This window comes from Apiospora kogelbergensis, assembly GCF_038363985.1.
Source record: "Apiospora kogelbergensis strain CBS 113332 chromosome Unknown utg000003l_segment0_segment0, whole genome shotgun sequence".
In the NCBI taxonomy this organism is placed as follows: Eukaryota; Fungi; Ascomycota; class Sordariomycetes; order Amphisphaeriales; family Apiosporaceae; genus Apiospora; species Apiospora kogelbergensis.
This window is the reverse complement of record NW_027117420.1, coordinates 1,850,970-1,872,553: the sequence shown is the minus strand read 5'-3', so window position 1 is coordinate 1,872,553 and position 21,584 is coordinate 1,850,970. Positions and strand designations below refer to the sequence as shown.

The following is a 21,584-nucleotide window of genomic DNA, read 5'->3' as shown; positions in this document are numbered from 1 at the left end:
AAAAACCCCCCCAAAATATCCAAAACAAAACGAAAAGAAACCAAAGAGAGAGGAAGCTCTGTAAGGACGACGACAACGACGACAACGACAGGATGCGCCCCGACGACGATATGGGCTTCGAGTCCCGTTCCGTGGTAGCCTATGTTGCTATCTCCTCCGAGAACACGAGACGTCGATAGATGGCGTCCTGGACGATGGAGGCGACAGGCGCTGCTCTGGGTAGGTATAATAAAGAGAATCAACCATACACAACTCACGGTGAGTGTTCCGCCGAGTACTACAATTGGCAGATAGCCAAGACATGCCCTCACACTCCATAGAATTAAGTTTCTTCCAGCTTGGACCATCACGTCGTCGGGGACGTCGCGCCAGACTGTGTTTGGCTGCACGACCCCGGATCGGATGCATATCACCATGGGTCGCGAGATGGGCTTCCCAGGGCTGCCGGCCGCCCTCGCAGATGCTGGCTGGCTGGGGACTGAGGTCGTTGGCGGGAAGGCCTCATCATGATGTAACGAACATGCCAATCACAGCACATGCAAGAATACGGTACTGTAGGCTGCAGGCTGCAGGCTGGCTGCATGCGGACTACCCGGGGCAGGGGGAGAGGCTGCGTGCTGCTGCTCGGCCAAGGGCCCGCGATACGTCATTGGAGGGGAGCGCGCGACGGCCGAGTCATGTCCCCGGCAGCCGCCCCCTTCGATAGACGGCAAGACGGGATCGGGGGTTTCTCCTTCTGGTTACCTTCCAGCCGTCACTTCTTTTCTTTTGAGTTCGCGAGCAGTGCACTACTGCATCAGCGACGACGTGTCAAGAAAGTCAAAAGCCACTGAATCAAAAGAAATTGCCCATCTTCCCTGGTCGCCTTTCCCTGGTCGCCTTTTCCTTGTCGCGCCGGAGCTTGTTTTCCTGCCCTATATCCTGCTCTTTCGCCTCCTTTTAGCCGAAGAAGCCCATGTCTCAACATTTGCCGTTGTTTGTCGGTGTCGTGTCTCTCCGATGTATCGTCCATTGCTTGCATTGCATTGAGACCCTTATCATCCGGTCAACCTCATGCAGGGTCTCGAAGATCATCCTACAGGGTCGGGACTGGCGATGGGAACGGACGGAAATGACTTCATCTTGCCCCGCGAGTTCACCTGTCCAAGTCACAGTTTGTTCTTCTCCCACGGCACTTGCCTAGACGAACCTGGGGGCTCTGGGGGAAAGTCCATACTGTCTGGGGCGACAGATGATGAAATTCCATCCCTACCCTCCGTCTCAGCACTTTGCTCTCTCTGATTGCCCGAGTCGAGCCCAAGTTTCTCCTTTGTAAAATGATGTAAATCGGGGCCGGGCCATGCATGGTGTCGCGCTGGCGATCCTGACGATCCTTTGCCTGTCTGCCTGTCTGCCCTATTTACCGCCCCGCCCCTCCCTCGTAGTCGCCGTACTCACAAACACGGCGACTCATTCGGAGTAATCACGAGAAGCAATTCTTTTTAATGCCAAGATCCGCTGGTCGTCCCATTATCAAAATAAGAAGCCAAAAAACAAAACCAATAAAAGCAAGAAGACGTCAAAACGTCTTCATAATATCACAGTCGTACGGCAATCTCCATGGGATTTGATGGTATGACATAACCTCACCAATGGATTCCCTTGAAAATGTGATGCCGGGGAGGCTGCCGGCGCTTGGTGCAGGTCTAGCGGCGGCGGTCAGCTACTCAATGTGCATGGTCCTTTGCACTGCACCCAATAGGGAGATACGACATGCATGCCATGCGAGAACTAAACATCAGCTCGCCAATGCCTCCTTCCTCCCTATGACCGCAGTCCATGTGTTGGTGTGTGTGCGCGCGGCCATCCGGACAGAAACCCGGAGTCGAAGAAGGAAACTAACGGAAATGGGGCCTGTCTCTCGAAATACATAATCGTGATCGGCAACCAAGCAGCTGGCTGACCGGAAACAAACATTAGGGGTACATATGGCGATGTCCTCCCGAATCAGTCTGGCGTCGCGCCCCGAGTCGCACGTAGAGCGTAGAGCACCACCAAGAGCACACAGCGGCAGTGCGCATTGTAGGGTTGAAGGTGTTGGGAGCTCCGGCCGGCCGTGAGGCTAAAGAAGCGAGCATACGGATTCATTCAGCCTGGGTACAGCCAAGCAGCTGAGCGACCGTAGGCCAATCAATTGCTGCTTGCCGGCTTGGGTGTGACAAAAGTCCCCTCTGTTGGTCACCACCACGTGGCAGCCTCTCATGTAATTGCTTTTCCTCTCCCATAGCATCCAGTCTGCAAAACGACGAGTTCATGCTGAATGTCTGGATGAGACGATCTAGGACAGGGACAAGGTAATGTGGGGTGCGTTTGTGGTTGGATGTTGCGCATATCTGAAACCGGCGCCCGTTATCGTGGGCTTTCTGAGACGAGCGTATCTCGCTGTTCAATGCGAAGACTCACCAGACTCACCACCTTGACATATCAGGCTCATATGTCCGCCAATCACCCGTCCATCTAGTCTCGAGCAAAAGGGATGCAAACTTCCCCCAGCCCACCAAGCTTGGCATCAATGTATTCGTTCCGCTCCATGACCGGCCGAGCACCACCGTACGGCAGGCTCGAAGAAGAAGAATCGAGAAAGACGGCGACACAGTGGAGTCTGCGATTCCAAAAGAGGGCCATAAAACACCTGCTCGGGTTCTGCCGGTAGAAAGAAAGAGAGAACAGAGAAACCCTACTTTTCGTCCCATCAACCCATCCAACCCCCGCCAGATCAAGATTCAAACAGATCGGCTAGACCGCGAAGAACATACGATCCAAACCAAGCCTCTACTGTACATGCGCCTAGAGGAGCAGCAGAAGAAGCGATAAGGCGAACGACAAGTGATGAAAGACGGTTTCAAGTCGCACTTCAGCGAAGGTTCATTTGGGAGCCTGGACCAACTCAACGAAACTCCGTCATCTTCTTCCCGGAAAAGCAGGAGGACGAGGGAAAAGGTTGTAGGACTTGGAATCATGACGTCGAACGTCACCAGCGGGCCGTCGGCGGCAGACGACCGCAACGTCTGGGCGCGCCACATCAAGAACGGCGACGACCGGACACATGTCCCGCCCCTGAGCAAGAAGCTCTTCATCATACGGGTCGTGCAGCTCGTCCTGGCGGTGCTGTTTCTAGTCCTGGCCGCATTTGCGGCCTTCACGTTAAACATGGGAAATGTGAGTTTGCGTGCGTGAGACGAGACAAGTGTCTTTGGTGCATGATTCAGATGACGATGACGAACTCCTGCTAATGTGATCACCGCCCTTTTCTTCGAATACAGCTCCCAGGGTTCGGTATGCAGTCATCCTGCTGCCCAGTACATGTATTGCCATGGCGGGTTTTGCACCATCCCTTGGGATTGCAAGTGTGTTGATCGGTTTACAGGCTTATCATTTTTCGTCTTCTCTTGGACGGTGGTCTATTTCGTGTGGCTCGGCGTAACGATTCTGATTTATCCAGTTCTATATCATTGGATCGCGCATATGTGAGTGATTCCTCTTCCAGCAGCGCATGAAGCCCCTGTTGCTTTTCTTATTGCCGACGCTAACGTCAGCGACCCCTTCTCACAGAGTCGTCGAGGGTCTCACCAACGTGTTCTGGCTGGCCACGTGGGCCTCGCTAGCCAGCTATGCATCCGCCCTGAATGTCGCCAATGCGGGCTACTACTTTGTCCTCGCGGGGCGGCAACTGGGCATCGGATCGGATGCACCGCCTCCTCCACCGCATGGCGCCGGTGGACCGGACGGTGGCCGCGGTCCTGGAAGTGCTGGCGCTGGTTCTGTTGGGGGAGGACCTGGCGGTCCCGGGCCGACAGGCTCCTCAGCCGCGGCCGCTGCGCGGTCCAGCATCCAGGCGGCCAGAATTTCCATCGCCGTGGACGCCGGACTGGGCGCGGTGATATGGGTACTTTTCATCATTACGCTTATCGCTACTAGTGAGTATCTTTTGTCCTCTCAATCTCCCTTGCTTGGTTTCCATCGTCGTCGTCACGTTTCCCTATTCTCATGCCTGCTGGTTCTACTGACACTATGAGAAAGGCATGTCCATTATCAATCATCGCAAAAACAGCAGAGCGACAGCGAAGGGAAAAGGCCCGGACGTAGCAGAAGTGTAATGCGAAAGGAAAGGAGAGAGAGAGAGAGAGAAAAACACCATGTTTAGTCTTGTCGGCGGGTTCCCTCAAGGAACTGCAGGACAGCGGCGTTTTCTTGATTAGGCCCCGTTTCGGCACTCGTGGGCAGGTTCATGGCGGGCGCTTCTGGAATTAATGATACCATATAGTATATCCCGAGGAGAAGAGATCAATTCAGCAGGCAAGCCTTCTCTCTTCTCTCCCCTTCTTTTCCTTTCTTTTCTTTCTCCTGCCAGCGAAGTGGATGGCGGCGTGGTCCTGTATAAGATGATAGGTGGACGCCCAGCCAGCCGTGGGGAGCTGCAAGCCACACTAGCTGGCGTGACTCAACCGGCAAGCCTATGCTAGTTGCGTTGGCCGAGGCCCCAGTTACTGAAGTGTGTATACGGTATATATAACTATGACCAGATGCTTAGAATGATCGTCAGTGGAACGGGGAAGCATATAAGAACTTCAGGGAGAGCACTCCCCCAGAATAGCTAAATACTGCCCGAAAACAATTCCAATTCCCGAAGAAAACTGTCAGTTATGGTCAAAATGTCGCCTCCACCATACCGCCAAATTCGTGCCCTACACGACGCCGAGACCATCACCGTCTACCAGGCCTACAACGCCGATATCGCGTCGCAGGCCGTCGCTCAACAAAAACTGGACGCTTCGCCCCGGTTCAAGAAGGGGACCCGTATGACCTGGATCAAGCCCAGCTGGTGCTGGATGATGTATCGGTCGGGCTACTCGTACAAGGACCGAAACCAGGAGCGCATCTTGGCCCTGCGGATGCGGCACGAGCATTTCCTGGAGCTGATTCGGAGGGGGTGCTTAGCCACAACATGCATCGCAGCGGCACTGCCCTTCCTGCTGGAGTTGTTGAAGATGGCCAGAGAGGAGCAAGGCCTGCACCAGCCGAAGAGGAGGTTAGGATCCAATGGGACCCCGAGCGCTCGGCCCGGCTCAGCAAGCTGGAGTACCGGAGCATCCAGATCGGCGTGCCGGCCGCGCTGCAGTCCCGGTGGGTGGACGAGTGGATCGTGAGCATCGAGGACGTGACGGAACAAGCGCGCGAGCTCAAGCGGGTATTGGATGAAGAAGTCAAAGAAGGAAAAGAACCAGTCGCCACAACGGACGAGGAGCTAGTCGATAGGGGGTTGCTGCCCGACGAGGCCGAGTTTCTTGTTCCTCGGGCTCTACAGGAGGTTCTGGGAATGGAGTTGGTCAAAACATGAGGAGGAGAAGTCTGAGTTGTCTCTATGATACCGCCTATAAAATGATAAGTCTTCGAGATATCGGCTGACTACATGGATGAAGTAAAGTAGCGGACAGTAGTGATTGATCGATGCGTAGCACTTATCTTGCAAATCCCAGTAGCCCCCTTCTGCACGTGAGGAGAACGTGACTTGTTGGTGACAATAACAAGGACCAGTTCATTGAGAAGATCGGCTAAGTTGCTCCTCCTGTGCGCGACTTCCCACGGCCAGAAACCTGTTCATGTTGGTTTTCCCAGGAGTTTCAAGTCTAATCACTCAATCTTTCGCATGTCAATACATGCGAACCAGCACAACCAACTCGCATACCATCATCACCAAGCACTTGATTATCAAACATGATGGACCGCGCCCCGCCCACCATCACATTGACTCAGCCAGACGACGAGCCCGTGGCGACGGACAACCAAGCAAGCGAAAGTGGCCGGCTTGATGTCGATCGCCGCAGACCGTGAGTGGCTTTCTACCAAGCCCCCAAAGGAGACGAGCAAAGGGTCCTGTGCTAACCCGACCAATCCGCAGACGTGATACCCTCACGCTGAAGCTGGCCGGCAAGAGCTATGTCGTGTCCCGGGATAGGTTTTGCACGTGCAAATACATCCGGGTCAGCCTTCGTCGTGGCCCCGCCCCGTGCCTCGACCTGCCCTGGGGCAACGTGATCCCCATCGAGACCATGGACTGGTTCGTCGAGCTCCTGCAAACATTGACACCCGGGGAGGTCGTGATTCCTTCCTGGCAGCTCTGCGACCCGGAGGAAGACCGCGTCGAGCGCATCGCTGCTCTGGCCCGGCTGTACAAGCTTAGCATATTGATGGCCTACCCGGTCCTCGTCGAAGCGGCTCGGCGCACCGGTACTGAGCTCATCCGGCGGGTTCACGTCGCGCAGGACACCGACACCGAGCTGCGCAAAACAGTCCGGCAGTTCGACGACGCCTACCAAGCCTGGTCCTTCCTCGATGGGTTCCTCCAGCACTGGATCCTGGCCAAGTTCTGCGCCGTTGTGCACGACGTCGACCGCGCTATTTCGCTGCTTGGGCCCCTGGATATCAGCAATGAGTTCCGAGAGAAGGCCATGGGCATGCAGCTCAGAAAGGGGACAAGGGCTCTGTCGTTGCAGGACGAGAAGGCCGTCGAGGAGGATAAGTCTGTCGAGGAAGACAAGGCTGCTGAGGAGAAAACTGCTGTCTCTTAAGGGGTAGTAGTTACCTTGGCAGCAGAGCAAGAGCCAGAGTAACGGGCGCTCACAGGTTAAAGAACTGTGTCCATGCATGCATAGGTATATACAATGAATCACATCATTGAATCAGCGAACTCAAGTCCTTGTTTTCCATGGTGACCATTCTCATGATGACTATGCCAGAGAAAGTGAATAAGTTCCCAACTACTGCCAGCTACTTCAACACCGGTCATTCCCACAAACCATCCAAACATCAGCTGTCCACCTCTAATATGGCATCCGTTCTGTTCTATCTGTCTATCTGTATGTCTCTATAGGGCAGTGAGACCCTCTTGCAGAATCTAGTATAATTGAAAGCGCAAAGGCTCGTCCGCCAACCCGCGGTCTTGTACACGCATCATCTCTTCCTTTCTGTCTGTCGGTTTCTAGTATCGCGAACCCCTGAGGGCCCAGCGTCCAGTCGTCTATCGTTTATCGCCTCACCATCCGTCTAACAGTGCCGGCCATGATATTACAGCTTCGAACCCTCCGCCCTGCGTCGGTACTTCTCGTTCTCCCTCTGCAGCGGCGCCGCCTCCACGCCCGACTGCTTGGCCGGCGCCCCTGGCGCGTCACTCTTCTTGGGCGCGCTGCGGTAGCCCTCCTCGACGTTCTCATCGTTGACCACGCGGCCCGACGCCGGGTCGCGCCGGATCCCCAGCTCTAGCAGCTTGGCGAAGACGGCCGCGAAGTCGCGGAAGAATAAGTCCTGATCCGCGGCGTACTTCTCGACCCAGGACCGAAACTGGGGGTCGTGGATCAGGCTCATGTCGGTCGGCAGCATCATCAACCCTTCCTCCTTCTCTTCGCCGTCTCCGCCAGCCAAATCCTCATCCACGTATACGAACTGCTGCAGCCCGTTGGCCAGCGTCGTCTTCTTCCAGTCCTTCTCGAATTTCAGGAGCAGCTTGAAGTACTGGTTCGAGAACCGCGTCGGGTTGTTCACCCACTTGCCCTCGAAGCCGCTGCGGTCGCCGTGGCAGCGGCCCAGGTTGTGCGCGCCGCTGAGGGCGACGATTTCTTGGTCGCTGAAACCCATGCGATAGAAAATGAAGCGCAGGTGGTCCGCGCCCTGCGCGCCGTCGGGAAGGCGGCCGCGGGGAGGCGTTTTGGAGTCGTCTGCGTAGTCGGTGCGACCCCCTTGCCAGGGCACGGCGGGCCCGCCCATCTCGGCCACGGCCACGGTGGCCGCCAGCGTCCAGAGGTCCGCGTACGAGATGAAGGGGAATTGCGACTTGATGGGTTCGAGGAAGGCGCGGGCGTGCTGGAGGCCGGCGTTGGCTGGGTCGCCCTGCATGTTGCATTGACTTCGTTAGTATCCAAAGCCCCAGTAGTAGTTATCATCTACGGGGCGCAGAATCAAACGTACACCTTCTTTCTCATATCGCATGCCGGCTCCATTTGACCCCCCGGTATTCGTCTCCTTGCAGTACGTGCCGGCCGAGTGCCAGGCGAGCCGGACGAGCACCGGCCCGGCCGAGCCGTCGTCGTACTCGGGCTGACGCAGCAAGGCGCGGACGGCGGCCTTGACGGGCTCGAGCTGCTCGACAGTAGGCGCCGCCCCGGGGGCAGGGGCTTGTTGCTGCGGCATGGTATCTTTCTTGCTTTGTTCTTTTTGTTCAAATCACTTCTGTTGTCTGGCCGGAAAAAGATTGGTCTGTTTGCGAGTCTTTTATAGATTGTTGAGCGAGCGTGGTGAGAGAGTGCAATTGGCACGGGGACGAATGCAAGAGAGGAAACAGAAAGAGAAACACACAAAGAAGAATTCGCCGGCTAGAGCATGTGAAAGACGAAAACAAGACTACTCATGGCCTCGTACCTGGGGGTACCTGGGGGAAGAGTGAATATCCACAATCTCCATGGACAGACCATGACTAGCCTCGGCAAAAAGATCCATTACGCCATCTATCCCTTTCGGCTGGGTTTTGTTTGCCTCTCCCGATATCGTGAGCCTTATCGTCGGGAGCCCCATCCTAATGTTAGCGCGCCGGATGGATCTGTGTCTGTGACACTATTCCTGCTAGTCGAAGCACTCGTGTATAAGCCGCGAGTCAGTTTGTTCAACATGCCGGTAGGGATCCTGCAGATCCTCGGTCCTCCCCGCGTGAAATAGGGACACCAGAGTGGTTCCTTTACAACTCTTTTATTTCTTCGGACTGCATATAGATAGCCTTGATATCCCTAACCGCGGCAATGCCAAAGAATCCAACAAGAAGTTATTGACAGAAGAATTCCTAACCCTACAAATGCAATGCAAACTGTGCTATGCCAATGCTTGAATGCCCCTATCATGCTTATTGTCGCCCTGGATAACTATTAACTTCGCAGCTCGAATCGTCGTCTATCAGGGTTCCAAGTAGAAAGTCTACCCCAATGAACCGCCTGCCTTGCTTGCCATGCTCCCCTTTCAAATGTCTCAAAAAGTTGAAGAAAAAACCAAAACCAATCAGTCTTTGATCGCTGTCAATCCGGACAAGATTTCTCCATCAGTATGCAAATAATAATCCTACAAGTGTTCTACCACAAGCTCAGGTATCGTCACGTCGTCGAGTATCCTCAACTGTGAATTAAGATACTACACCAGCTTCTCTATCGCTAGAAGGCCTGTCCATGGTAGCCTGGGTTGAAGCCCTGCTGACCGCGACCCTGCTGCTGCTGCGGGTTAATCCCCCGGGGACTCATCGCAGGCCCGGGGCTGAAAGGGGCGAAAATTGGCCCTGCTGTGGCACGTAGCCGCCCGCTCCTTGGCGAGGTGAGTTGGGCCCTGGGCTTTGCCATCCCCCACCTTGAGCGTATACTTGGGCTCCGCCTCCCACAAAGTTCTGAGGGTAACCCATAGCTTGGGGCCCCGGTGACTGAGGGTAACCCATAGCTTGGGGCCCTGGCGACTGGGGGAATCCCATACCAGCTTGTGGGCCTGGTGACTGAGGACTAGCCAGCATGCCCCGGCTGTGGTTCATGTTCGAGTACATCCCAGCAGGGGGAGGGGAGGCCATGCCGGAGGGCATGCCCGGAGAAGCCATGGACTGCTGAGAGAAGTAGTTCTGCTGCTGCTGCTGCTGCTGCTGCTGCATGCGGCGTTGGTCGATGGCTTGTTGAATGGCTTGCCCGCTGTAGCCTTGTTTCGCCTGCTGTTTCTCTCGCTCCCTAGCTTCAATAGCACCGACAAGGCCAGGTCCTTGTTGTTGTTGAGGCGGAGATTTGTTGCCTGCCATGTTGACCAGTGGTGTACCAGTCATGCGTGCTACTTGCTCCTGCTCTCGCGCCGAAAGATGCGAGTCTCCTTGGCCGCTCTGGCCACCCAAGACAGCACCGGCACCCCTGGAGCTGGGCCGTTGCAGTAGATCCTGCGAGGTGGACCGAGAGTGACTGCCCATGTAGTCTCGGCCTTGGCTTCTCTCGAGAGGCGGTGTTGGAGTCCCAGTACGGTATCCACTCAGCGAAAAGCCCGAAGACTGACGCTGATGGACATACATTGGCGTAGACGCAGCAACAGCACGTTGCTGCACGAACTGCTCAGCTGAGATACCGTGGCTGCCCGAGCTGTCAGAGTTTGCCTGGACCCCAGCGGGTTGCCATACTACGCTTCGGCGAGCTGTGTTTTCGCCGAATTGCGGTTGGTTGTGTGCTGCATCAGGGGCTGGAGACTTCCTCGGCTGCAGTGGCGCGGGGGAAAACGACCGTGGGCCAGGAGAGAAGGATCGCGGGCCGGGCGAAAACGCTCGTGGGGGTGTAGCAAATCCGGGAGTCGGGGTCTTGTTGCGAGCCGGGTTCGCGAAGTTGAAGGTTGGTCCAAAGTCAACATTCGGAATGTCTGTCCGGTGCTGGTTGTGAGATTCGTCCCCGACAGTCCGGAGAACGCCGGCTCGCGGTCTCTCTACCGAGGCAGCGGTGTCTGTCGAAGGCCTGGTGCTAGCATAATCAGGGCTCTCGGTCGAGTCGTAGCTGCTCGCGTAACTTTGATTCGTGTTTCGACGAATCACACCGGTTTGCGGTATAATACCTTGGTGTACCACTGGTGCAGGTTGAGGTGGGGGAGTGCTCCTGCTGCTAGAGTTACTCGCATGGATTTGGGCCAGCACGCTGGGATCAAGTCCTCGTGTAAAACTGCCGTTACTTGAGGCTGCCGATGAACCGGGGATTGCCTCGTCCTCGAGGTTTCGAAGGCTATCTGACCGAGTTGGCAACGGCTTTCTATGGATGGGAGGCGATGTGTTCACTGGGGTAGGTGGTGCTCGGCGGGTTCCACCAGGGGTGGTTGGCCTTGATCCTGGTCCTCCAGAACCCGGGGGTGGGCCGCGGTAGCCCCTCGTCCCATACCAGGCGGAGGGCCGCCTGGCCCGGGAGGTCCGCGACCAGGCGGCGGCCCCATGCTTCCTGGAGGAGCACCACGTCCGTTCATCATGTGAGGAGGCGGTCCCCGCCCAGGTGGAGGTCGCTGATCAAAGCCAAGTCCAGCTCCTGGCCCATAAGCTGGGCTGCGCATATCGGGAGTTTGTGGGCGAGAGCCTGGGCTAGGCCTGCGGAAGCCGCCTGGGCTGGGAGGAACCATCTCCTGGTTCATAGATGATTGAGATGGCTTGGTGTTGAGACGAAGTCCAGGGGGAGGCAGGGCTGGCGAACGAGGAGGATTCCCACCGTTCATGGCCATTCCAGGGCTGGGAGCATGAACAGGCACTGGAGGACCGCGTTGGTCACCGAGAGAAGGGGCTGGGGAGTCGTTCGTCTCGTCACGCTTCTTCTCCGCATCCCATCCGTTTTGCTGGCCAACTCCGCCAATGCCACCGGCTTGCGCAAGCTGAGTGAGCGTATTGACGGACATGCGACTGTTTGCGCGACGCATCTCGGGGGAATGATACGGTCTTTGGTTTGGTCTGGCCCCTGGGCCGTGGGCGAAGGCAGGTGGCCGAGATACTGGTTCCGGCGTCTGAAGGGCCCGCATTGCTTCCAGGCTCGGAGGTTCGCGGTCTTCATCTGAGCTCATTCGTTCCGGAGTCGCTGCGAGGTCATTCTGGAACTGGCGCAGTGGACCCCGCCCAAGAGGGCTGCTACCGGCTGGAGAATTCGCGTGTGGCGGCGGCGGCGGCCCGCCCGAAGCTAAATTGGAGTCGGACGCATTTCTAGTATGTCCAGACTTCGTGGCATTAGCCATGGCGGAGGGCGCACGTTCACGGTTGTGATCCGGAGGAGCCGAATCCGTCCTCGCCGGTGGTCGGATGCTGAGAGACATCGATCGCGAAGAACGAGCGGAAGGAGGAGCGCCTTCGGCAAAGCCCACACGTGGTTTCCCTGCCCCATCTGCACCCTGCCCAAAACTGAGCCTCTTAGCCCTGCTGTCGGACCTGCTGTTCGTCCTGCTGTGGTTGGCGCTGCCGGGTTCGTCGGCGATGCTGGTCATACGCTGCCCTGTTAAGTCCTTGAGGCGCTTTCTCCACTCCTTCTCGGACCACTCTTGGCTACCGTCCGTCAAAATCAGCCCGTTGACGTCCAGAACCTCCAAGTATCCGTATCGCCTGTGCTTTGGCATGGCAAACATCAACGATCGGGGGTCGATGGTGCTGGCGACCAGCCTACCAGGGCGACCGTATAGCCCATATGTGTCCCAGGTAGGGAATAAGGATCGTAGCATCATCTCGAAGCCACTTACGGCCGGGTGAACTTCTGGCATGATGAAGACAAATCCCTCCGTACATGAAGGGGGATCCGAGTGAATCGTAATATCTCCTTCAATCTTGATCAATGTAGAAGCATCAATCAGGGACTTCGCCTGGGGGTAGATGGCATAGGCCGAATAAGCATCCGTGATGGTCGCGACTGGTTTCGCCTTTTTCAGTTTCTTCCCTTCGACCTTGGTTTCGTAAAACCTGATGTCGCCCTTGAGGATGGGCGCATGGGAGCGATCGTACGGAGACCTCTTTTTCATCTCCTTTTGCAGTTTTATGTATTCTTTCTCGTCCGGAGGCGCAATAACGCACCAGCAGCGTTTCCATGGCACTCCGGCACCAAAGCGCACTCGTACCCATTCTTGGGTCGTGACCCGGGACCTCTCCATTATAACTGCAATGTTGTTGAGAGACTTCCCCTTGCCAGCGATCAAGGCCCCGGTGTAGGCTTCCTGCAGAGTCGAGTGCTCATAAACAGCAAGTCGGATGCTGGCGGTCCATTGAACAAGCGAGTGGCGCGAGTTGAAATGCATCAGATATCTATTCCTTCCTGCGGTGTTGATGCTTAAAATGTTCTGTAGGGGCTTTTCCTCGGGGGATCGCGTAGGTAACGAATCGATCTATTACCAAAGTCAGTACATGGTTCGGCCTCGTCGGATGTGGCGGGGCTATGATCGTGAACTTGGCGTAGTGTGTACTGTTGATCCATAAGACATACCATCTTGATCGTCGCATCGGTCAAATTAATAAATTTGGGGAGAACCTCGCCTTCTTCGCCGGCCGTATCGAGTTCGCTGGCATCCCATAGCGACAACACCGTGCCGACAAGCTGGGCGAAACATTCTGTCCAGTTCCGGTCGGGGTTCGGACGACCCTCTGTGCCCGGGGGTTAGCACCATGCATGACTTGCATTGTCAAATGACAATCGGATGAGACTGCCTTGGGGATTTTACGCACGTGTGTTTTGGTCGTCAAGCTTCAGAAAATAGCCCTCTTGGTAAAGCTTGTTCGCATGGCTGTTGAGGAAGGTGAAAATGGGCGACAGCTCCGGGATGGTATCTTCGGTGACGTCCATGAGGTGCGGTTGGTAGGTCTGCACCATAGACAAAGGCCGAGACGAACTTCTTTGCCTTTGCTGCACTACGACGGAGGCGCGCTTAGGTGGCTGAATCGGCGGGTCGGATACGGGAGCGGCTAAAGGAGAAATGTCATGTTTGTCGCGACTCGGCGACGACGGCACAGGTGTAGATGGCAGACGGGCTGAATTTGAGCGGAAACGTCCAAAAGCGGGCAGGGATGTGCGGTTACTGTTGCGGTTGCCGTTGCGATTGAACCCAAAATCTGGCTTGGAGGGGGCGTCGTTGGCGGGTGACGTTGAAGTCGGCGATGCGGTAAAGGAGTCTTGCTGATTCCCAGAAAACTGGGACATAAAAGAGAGAACTGTTTGGCTCAATAGGGCATGATTAGCATGATGCCCATTGCAGATTATTATTTATGGCTTCGGCTTGGCATAAGTCCAAATTAACGACTAGGAAATGCCGAATCAACGATGCCCAGCAATGCCTGAAGGGAGAGCTCCTCTTTGTCCGGCACACTGGAGCCGAGCTGTTGCTGCTAAATGACTAACTGAGATGTGATCGGCCTTTTTTTGTGCAGGCACTGTAATTCCAGCACTCGAGGAATGTGAATGTGCTTTCAGAGACAGGTGGGGATCGCGGAGGAAAGGAGTAAGGGCAATCAAATAAATAAGTAGAGAAAGGCTGCAGGCGACATGCGGCTCGGCAAACAAGACAGTCAACAAAAGTCGTCAGCTCGTAGGTCAAAGTCGCAAGTGATCAACAACTCTCGGGCGGTCTCTCAACTTTTCTCAGGCGTCTGTGTGCATTTAAGGCTGATGGATTGCGAACCTGTACCACCCAGCTCAGCCAGCAATTGCCATGGGACTTTGAAGCTGAAAAAGCAAGATCCAACCTAACATAAGCTATTGGGTTGTGGTGCGAGCGCTATCAACAGGCACACAAAGAAAAAGGGCATGTCATTTGTTGCTTTGCATCCAGCTATAACTTCACACATCTTCGGACAGTAGGCATGGTGAAGCTCCGTGATACAGGGGAAGCCAGGTGCCGAGTGACGCAACATCCAATAATACACCTGACTCCCAAGTATGGATTGAGAGGGATGGGAAGTACCATTGGTGGGCCGAGGGAAGATGAAGGCGGGACTGCTTCATAGCAGATGGAATCAGGGGAAGAGGGGAAGAAGAACCCAAGGAAAATGGATGGACGAAAGGAGAGGGAAAAACCAACGAACCTCGATTGCGCACCATCGTGAACCACGACCTCTCGGCAGACCTGCCTGAGAAGGTCTATGTGTGGTGGTCGTGGTGGTTGTGGCGGGAGGCGGTGGTGATGCTGATAGACTCGGGTGAATTGAGCTGCCAGTGCAGGCAAGACCCACCACAGAGGATTGCAGTCCAGGTCGCCTATCTCTACCATGCACAGTAGATCATCAGTTTTCGCCGTCAACTAATTTGCCTGTGCAAACCGTCACTCTCGTTTTGCACCTCTGCTGTTCTTGGCCGTGCCAGTTGGAAGTTAAGGAGAAGATGTGATAGAAAGGACCGAAGAACTTCCCGGGCCCAACGTGGAGATATGACAAAGCAGCGAGGGATGCATTCCGCCGAGCTCTCAGCGATGAGTCGGGTTAAGAACACGAAGAGCAAGGGTTGGTTTGGGTGGATTTTGCCGGATTCGTAACTTGTTCGCCGTTCAGGTGAGCTCCCTACTCCCTGGCTGGACACAGGGGGGTGAAAGGGGACTTGGGCGGGTTGGGACTGGTTTCCGGCGTATAGAGATGGAGAGGGAGCAGAACAACAGCAGATCATCGACTTACTCACCGTCAATCCGTTCAGCTGCGGCGCTGGTTGTTGGGTTGGCGACACAGAAATGTGTTCATCAAGAAGCGGAAAGCGAGCGTCGGGATAGGTAGTAGAGACCCCTAAAGACAAAACAATCTGTGATAGATGAAGAAGAACTCCCACGGGCTGCTGAAACTCTTCCCCAGTGATGGCTCCTGAATCAGGTTTCGCTAAAACGAGGTGCGAGTAAGTGCGCGTCAACCGTATTCTATTGGACACCCGAGTTCGGATTGCCTGGCTGTCGTCGTCTCAGGATGGGATTTCGCGGAAGAGTCGGGGGCGGACTCTAAAAAGATTTAATCCTGGTCGTCCGGTCTCAAAGTGTCAAAGAGGGTTCTCCCGTGCCTCAAAAGCCAAAACTTAAAACTCGGTATCTGCGCAAGAACCGATCCGACTTGGAGGACGACGAGGCTATTTCGTGTTTCGATTTCCAGTCAAGGACGAAAAGGCGGCTGAGCCTGGTAGGGAAAGGAGTGAAAAAGAAGGTTTCGTCGCAAGCTCGAGAGGGCCGGGTCAAGCAGGAACAAACTGCAGGTGCAACGAAATATATTCTTTTCCCGTCAACTTCTTGATCACGACCTACCTACGACCGGCCTACTGTATGTACCTAGGCTGGCCAAGGTGACCCGTCAAGCAAGCCAGCCCAACCACAACGGATTGGCTACGTAGTTCTTCGAGGTCTATCACTATTGGCTGGACGCAATAATGGGAGGCGGTGGTGTAAGTCGTATGACGCTATGCGATCTTCCCTACTCGCTGTGTTTACAGGGACACGAACAAGCGCGGGACTAAAGGAGGACCTAAGCCCCACCACCCAGAGCGCGCAACAAGGGCCGGAATGCAACTTTCGCCTTGATGCAAGCAACCTGGCAGGGTGGTAGGGAAGAGGGGAGGCTTCGAGGTTGCAGTACGTATGTACCGGAGGTTTAAAAAATAAATAAACTCGCTCCAATATTTCTTATTGTATGGGCATCTTGGTGATGTGTGTAGCAATAGCACACCATATAAATCTATCCGGAACTACAATTCTTGAAGTTTGCATTGCAAGAGCTCTCTCTATGTGAAGGAGCAGAAGCAAAGCAGATGCAGAAGCGCAGTCAGTTTTCTAGTATGGAAGAACAAATACGAGATTCATGCCTTCCAGCCACCTCTTTTCGTGGAAACGGATACACACAAGAAAAGCCAAGATAACCTAGCTACATCTATGACAGGTTCAATAATGTCCAGTCCTCACTATGCATTTACCACATCAACTCTCGGACTCGGCGGTGAATATGGGCAAGGCCTATACTCTTTCCATGCATGCCAGCGTGCAGAAATACGTGTATGTGCATTGCTTAGTCCGGTCAAGTAAAAGCAAGGATTATCGTCCAGAGGCTGTTGTTCGAATAGGAGTGAGACTTCAGATATCTCATGGTCACCCCATTACATGCTGACTAGCAGGTCTATTGATCTACTGGACACTACGTGGCTATACAGAGTACATATCCCTCCATACATACATACATCCATATATATATATATTCAACAAGTGCACTCGTGTACCTGATCTAGTAATGACAGGTATTTCGGAGCTGGATCTCCTGCATAAGCCACTCCACCACATTAAAGAGTTCTCGGTGGTGCCCGCTCTGCCTGTTACCAACCCATTGGGTCTGGGGGGGCTGTCCGGATGAGACGGATCACCCAGAGAGCAATCAACACCTTCGAAAGGCATGGTTGAATGCTATGGTGTGAATACATTCCTGTGTCCCTAGGTGAAATGCCATGATACCCGGCAGTGCCGATAACGCCGGCATGCGGCGCAGGCAACCTTGTGTGCCGTTACAATTAATTTTTAGACAACCTCAAGTCCCAACCCCCCTAATCTGTGGAGTCGAGTCTGGCCACCTGCCGCACCTCTTACCTCTACTTGGTAGTCCGTCCTGGCGCCCACCGTTGGTAGTTCAGTTCGATATCAGCCATGTTTCGCTGCCAATGGCGATGATATGTAGCAACACGTTTCATGGGTTTGCTAGGGAACTGCTGCAGGACATGGTGATCTGTCCCCCCTGCATCTCCGTAGCTTAATCTTCGACACGGCCAAGATACACCTTGGAGTGCATACCCGTGGTACAACCCACGTAATCATCATCATCTTTGGCTAATAATCTACCAAGTAACACGTAGTCGGCTTCTTCCCAGAATTCAGAATTCTTCCCACACAGTACTCTTTGGACAGACAGAGCAGAACAGAGAACCTCAGCTGTCAGTTTGGCGCAGCGTTACGAATTCGATTAGCAATTCCCCACGCAGATAGCGGCTTTGGAAACAATCGGCAGAGATATTCATCGGTATTGATTGGGGCCAAGTCTATCAATCTACCAGTCGACGAAGCTGGATGCCCCCAATTCCGATCCTTTGTCTAAGCCCACCAGGACGCGCGTTTCCTACTGCGGCCAGCAGCCATCCTGTCACCGAAAATTGTGATACCCCAAAGACCACCGTCGTTATTGTAGATCTCGAAAGCTGGACCTCGTTCTCCGAAAAGACCGTCATCCCGACCTACTACGGGGTTGACCTGGAAAAGACGAGGTCAAGGGCGGGAAACTAGTGTTTTTTTTCATGGGGTGCCGGATCGTCCGACGTCATCTAATTATACTACGCCCTGATCAGTGCCATATTGAAGAGAATCTAGACTGCCAACGCAATGTCTGGAATAGCAAAGAGATTACAGATACGACATTTCTTCTTCAACATGCTCTACACCAGTTCAAGGGTGCCTGCAGCGGGGAAAAAGCTACCTTCAGGCTACCCAAGTATGCTTTCAGGTACGGGAAATTGGCCGTACACAAACAGACTGATATGTATCTGTTCGCTAGGGGTTCAGCCGCATGCAATAATGATGTCATGTTAATTGTAGCAGTACTCGGGACAGCGCAGGGCGAAAATGTGCAATGATATAGGTACTGCCCATTAGGTAGTGCTAAATACTGACAATTCCTATATAGTATATATATAACCGAGAATTGCAAATATCTACTTATATGTACCAGCTGGACTCGTTCGGCGTTGAAACACGCCATGTGAACACGCCAATGTCTCGACTCACGCTGCGAGCTCGGAGCAGGGACCCATGGCCACGGCAGCTTACAGCGGGCGCCGATGGCTCGCAGCCAGCCTTTCCCAAATGCCGTCATCGGATCTCCGGAGAACCACTTTGAGACTTCGCAGCGTGCAACACCAGAGTACTGGTGAATGATCGTGTATCGCACCGCACCCATTTAAGATTCTGGCTGCATTGGAAGTTGTATCTCCTAGGTCTTGATTGACCTAGTCGTGGGAATGAGGAGGTCACCTCTCCCAATCCGAATCCTGGCGTCCACACTCCAATCACCAGCATCGATACAACTATTCAGCCGTCCCCAACGGACCCTTCTTTTTCGCCTCGGCCGTCGATCGTATGTCGTTCCCACCCGAGCACCGCGGCAAGGAGCCGCCCGTAATAGTTGTGGCGATCAAGTTGTCAAAGAAGAAAAAGAGGCCGTATTAGCATCCTCTACACCATCAACAGCACCGCACAAGCCCCCCTCAACGCCGTCGTCGGAGATAGCGTCCTCCCTCGGAACACGGCTTCCCTTCCGCTTCGAGACCGGCTTCGCCCTGGTTGCGAAACGAGCCCCACGACCTTTCCCGCCGCCGTTCTACAGCCCGCCGGCGGGCTCCTTCAGCGACCCCTCAGCACGCACCACCAGAGCCGCGACAAGCGCGTCTTCGTGGGTGGCGAACTCATCCGCGGCTGGACCAATGGTGACGACGCTGTCTACGCCGGCGACCACTTTATCTGCGCCAATGATGGGGTCGGCGCGTGGTCGCGGCGCCCGCGGGGCCACGCGGGGCTCTGGTCGCGGCTGATCCTGCACTTCTGGGTGTCGGCGATGGAGGAGGACATGGCAGCAAAGTTACAACAACAGGCGTATACACCGGACCCCGTCGCCTATCTCCAGACGGCGTACGAGAGAACACTGGCGGCTACAAGTGGGCCCGCGGAGTGTCTGGGGACTACGACGGCGTGCGGCGCGCAACTGCACTACAAGAACGACGGCGGGACAGCAAAGCCCCTGCTGTACGTGACGAACCTGGGCGACTCGCAGGTCATGGTTGTACGCCCGAGCCTACGCGAGATGGTCTACAAAACTACGGAGCAGTGGCACTGGTTCGACTGCCCCCGGCAACTGGGCACCAACAGCCCGGACACCCCCAAGGCCAACGCCGTCATGGAAACGGTTGAACTAAAAGAGGGTGATGTCGTGCTCGCCATGTCGGATGGTGTTATCGACAACCTGTGGCCGCATGAGATTGTCGAGAATGTGTCGGCGAGCGTGGAACGCTGGGAAAGCGGCCAAGGCGGGCCGGCCGGTGGCGATCGGAAGCACGGGGCCAACGGCGGCATGGACTTCGTCGCCGATGAGCTCATGAAGGCGGCCAATGCCATTGCGACCGACCCCTTTGCCGAGAGCCCGTTCATGGAACATGCCATTGACGAGGGCTTGGCGAGTGAAGGAGGTAAGATACATCCACGCAGTTGCCGGAAACCAGGACTTTCTGCTGACGTGAATAGGGAAACTTGACGACATCAGTGTTGTTGCTGGCCTTTGCCAGCGGAATCTCGAGGAAGAGTCTAAAACTTAAGTCCGAAGTCCGCATTATGGGTGACCCAGCAACATCGGAGCAGATCACCAGTAGGTTCACCAATTTGATTATGACTGTGCCAGGGGCACGTGGAGGTGATCCGATGATTTATTGAGGCGTCACAGCAAGCGACACGTTTTATGTTCACAGGTTTAGTATGTTAGATTTCTACCTCGATGGCTTCAAACGGCGTTATTGGTAATGGTATACAAGAATTCAAGTTCAAGAAGCAGTGTCGGAATTGGTTCCGTCTGCTTATGTCTTACATGGCGCCCAAGATAAATAGCGCTGCAGGGCGGCAGGGTGGGGGTAAAAAGCAGCTAGTGGGGCCTTGCCTCTTATCTAATCGAAGCTCCAGTCAAATTTCCAAATGGAACATTTTTGACAACGCCTCGAGCATCCGTGACGGCAGAAGTGTGCTCAATAGACCCGACAACTTACGTCCAGCCTTCATACGCGACTAACAAATCTCTGCCAATCCGGCCCATCTTGAGGCCAAGAAACTGCCCAAGATGCCTCGCGCAAAGAGAGCCAAGCAGTACCGCAAGGTCATGTCGCAATACTGTACGCATTCTTGATTGCCTTGCCCCCGACGCGCGGACGAACGAATGTTAACCATGACGCAGGCATGAACTTCGGCTTCAGAACGCCCTACCAAGTGCTCGTGGATTCTTCAATTCGTAAGTAGCTACGGCGCTTTGGGCTGTCCTGGACATATTACTAATATGAAGCAGTGGCGGATGCATGCCGATTCAAAATGGACTTCGTCAAGGGTCTCCAGCAAAACCTGCAAGCCAAGGACATCAAGCCCCTCGTTACCACCTGCACAATGAGGAAGCTATACGGAAGCAAGGGAGAGCCTGGCGTGGAGGATGCGATCACTCTGGGCAAGACATTCGAAAGACGCAGATGCGGCCATACTCCGGAAACGCACGCCGAACCGTTACCAGAACTTGAGTGTCTGTCGAGCTGTATCGATCCAAAAGGCTCCGGCAAAAACGCTTTCCACTACTGCCTGGGAACCAACGACATCAATACTCGCAGTTACTTCCGCGGTGTCCAAGGCGTGCCGCTGCTCTACATTTCTCGGAGTGTCCTCATTCTGGAGCCCATGGCGCCAGGCTCTGTTGCCCAGCGATCGCGAGATGAGCGAGCCAAACTTCGCGCCGAAATCCTCAAGCCTGGAGGCAAGAGAAAGCGGGATGAGGACGACGAAGACGACCGACACGGCGAACCGATAGGGGGAAAGCCGATCAAGAAGGCAAAGGGCCCCAATCCTCTGTCAGTGAAGAAACCAAGAAAGAAGGCTACAGATGGCCTCCCTTCTAAACCCAAAGCCAAACCGACAACCATGGAGGGCGCAGAGGGCTCAACACCGGCAGAAGGCCCTAAGCGCAAGCGCAAGCGGAAAAGCAAGGCCAAGGCAGCTGTGTCTCCAAATGAAGCCGCGGGCTCCGCCGAGACTGGGGAGTCACATGGTGTCGAGGAGGCTGTTGAGGCATAGCGATATGTATGTACTTAGCGGACAAAGTGACGGGCAGACTACTGGCTGATCGCACGATCCGCGACCATTTCTATAGGCATTGCTAGGCGTTTGTGGTTATTCAAAAGGGGGGCTACTGGCCATTCACAAAGGATGATTCCTGATTTAGAGAGCAATTGATACCATCTATGAACCCTGTATGGTGTCGAATTTATCTT

General features: G+C 54.8%; 8 protein-coding genes across 8 annotated transcripts; 6 read left to right on the top strand and 2 right to left on the bottom strand.

Annotated features, from left to right (window-relative positions):
• Nucleotides 1-194: 194 nt before the first annotated feature.
• PG998_005360 (uncharacterized protein) lies at nt 195-510 on the top strand (the record flags this gene model as incomplete). Its single annotated transcript, XM_066872178.1, has 2 exons — nt 195-219; nt 338-510. The coding sequence occupies 2 exons, from the start codon at nt 195-197 to the stop codon at nt 508-510; spliced, it is 198 nt and encodes a 65-aa protein (XP_066732275.1).
• Nucleotides 511-2,997: 2,487 nt separating this feature from the next.
• On the top strand, nt 2,998-4,125 carry PG998_005359 (uncharacterized protein; the record flags this gene model as incomplete). The annotated part of the gene is made up of 4 exons (XM_066872177.1): nt 2,998-3,198; nt 3,340-3,506; nt 3,592-3,956; nt 4,091-4,125. 4 exons carry the CDS (start codon nt 2,998-3,000, stop codon nt 4,123-4,125), a joined length of 768 nt encoding a protein of 255 aa, XP_066732274.1.
• A 566-nt stretch (nt 4,126-4,691) lies between these two features.
• Nucleotides 4,692-5,377, top strand: PG998_005358 (uncharacterized protein; the record flags this gene model as incomplete). The annotated part of the gene is made up of 2 exons (XM_066872176.1): nt 4,692-4,969; nt 4,996-5,377. The coding sequence occupies 2 exons, from the start codon at nt 4,692-4,694 to the stop codon at nt 5,375-5,377; spliced, it is 660 nt and encodes a 219-aa protein (XP_066732273.1).
• Nucleotides 5,378-5,754: 377 nt separating this feature from the next.
• PG998_005357 (uncharacterized protein) lies at nt 5,755-6,608 on the top strand (the record flags this gene model as incomplete). Its single annotated transcript, XM_066872175.1, has 2 exons — nt 5,755-5,867; nt 5,939-6,608. 2 exons carry the CDS (start codon nt 5,755-5,757, stop codon nt 6,606-6,608), a joined length of 783 nt encoding a protein of 260 aa, XP_066732272.1.
• Nucleotides 6,609-7,104: 496 nt separating this feature from the next.
• PG998_005356 (uncharacterized protein) lies at nt 7,105-8,223 on the bottom strand (the record flags this gene model as incomplete). Its single annotated transcript, XM_066872174.1, has 2 exons — nt 7,105-7,923; nt 8,002-8,223. 2 exons carry the CDS (start codon nt 8,221-8,223, stop codon nt 7,105-7,107), a joined length of 1,041 nt encoding a protein of 346 aa, XP_066732271.1.
• Nucleotides 8,224-9,310: 1,087 nt separating this feature from the next.
• Nucleotides 9,311-13,724, bottom strand: PG998_005355 (PH domain-containing protein; the record flags this gene model as incomplete). The annotated part of the gene is made up of 4 exons (XM_066872173.1): nt 9,311-10,826; nt 10,853-12,915; nt 13,014-13,171; nt 13,253-13,724. The coding sequence occupies 4 exons, from the start codon at nt 13,722-13,724 to the stop codon at nt 9,311-9,313; spliced, it is 4,209 nt and encodes a 1,402-aa protein (XP_066732270.1).
• A 4,930-nt stretch (nt 13,725-18,654) lies between these two features.
• Nucleotides 18,655-19,883, top strand: PG998_005354 (uncharacterized protein; the record flags this gene model as incomplete). The annotated part of the gene is made up of 3 exons (XM_066872172.1): nt 18,655-18,713; nt 18,766-19,757; nt 19,813-19,883. 3 exons carry the CDS (start codon nt 18,655-18,657, stop codon nt 19,881-19,883), a joined length of 1,122 nt encoding a protein of 373 aa, XP_066732269.1.
• Nucleotides 19,884-20,395: 512 nt separating this feature from the next.
• Nucleotides 20,396-21,387, top strand: PG998_005353 (rRNA-processing UTP23; the record flags this gene model as incomplete). The annotated part of the gene is made up of 3 exons (XM_066872171.1): nt 20,396-20,447; nt 20,510-20,563; nt 20,618-21,387. The coding sequence occupies 3 exons, from the start codon at nt 20,396-20,398 to the stop codon at nt 21,385-21,387; spliced, it is 876 nt and encodes a 291-aa protein (XP_066732268.1).
• Nucleotides 21,388-21,584: the final 197 nt, after the last annotated feature.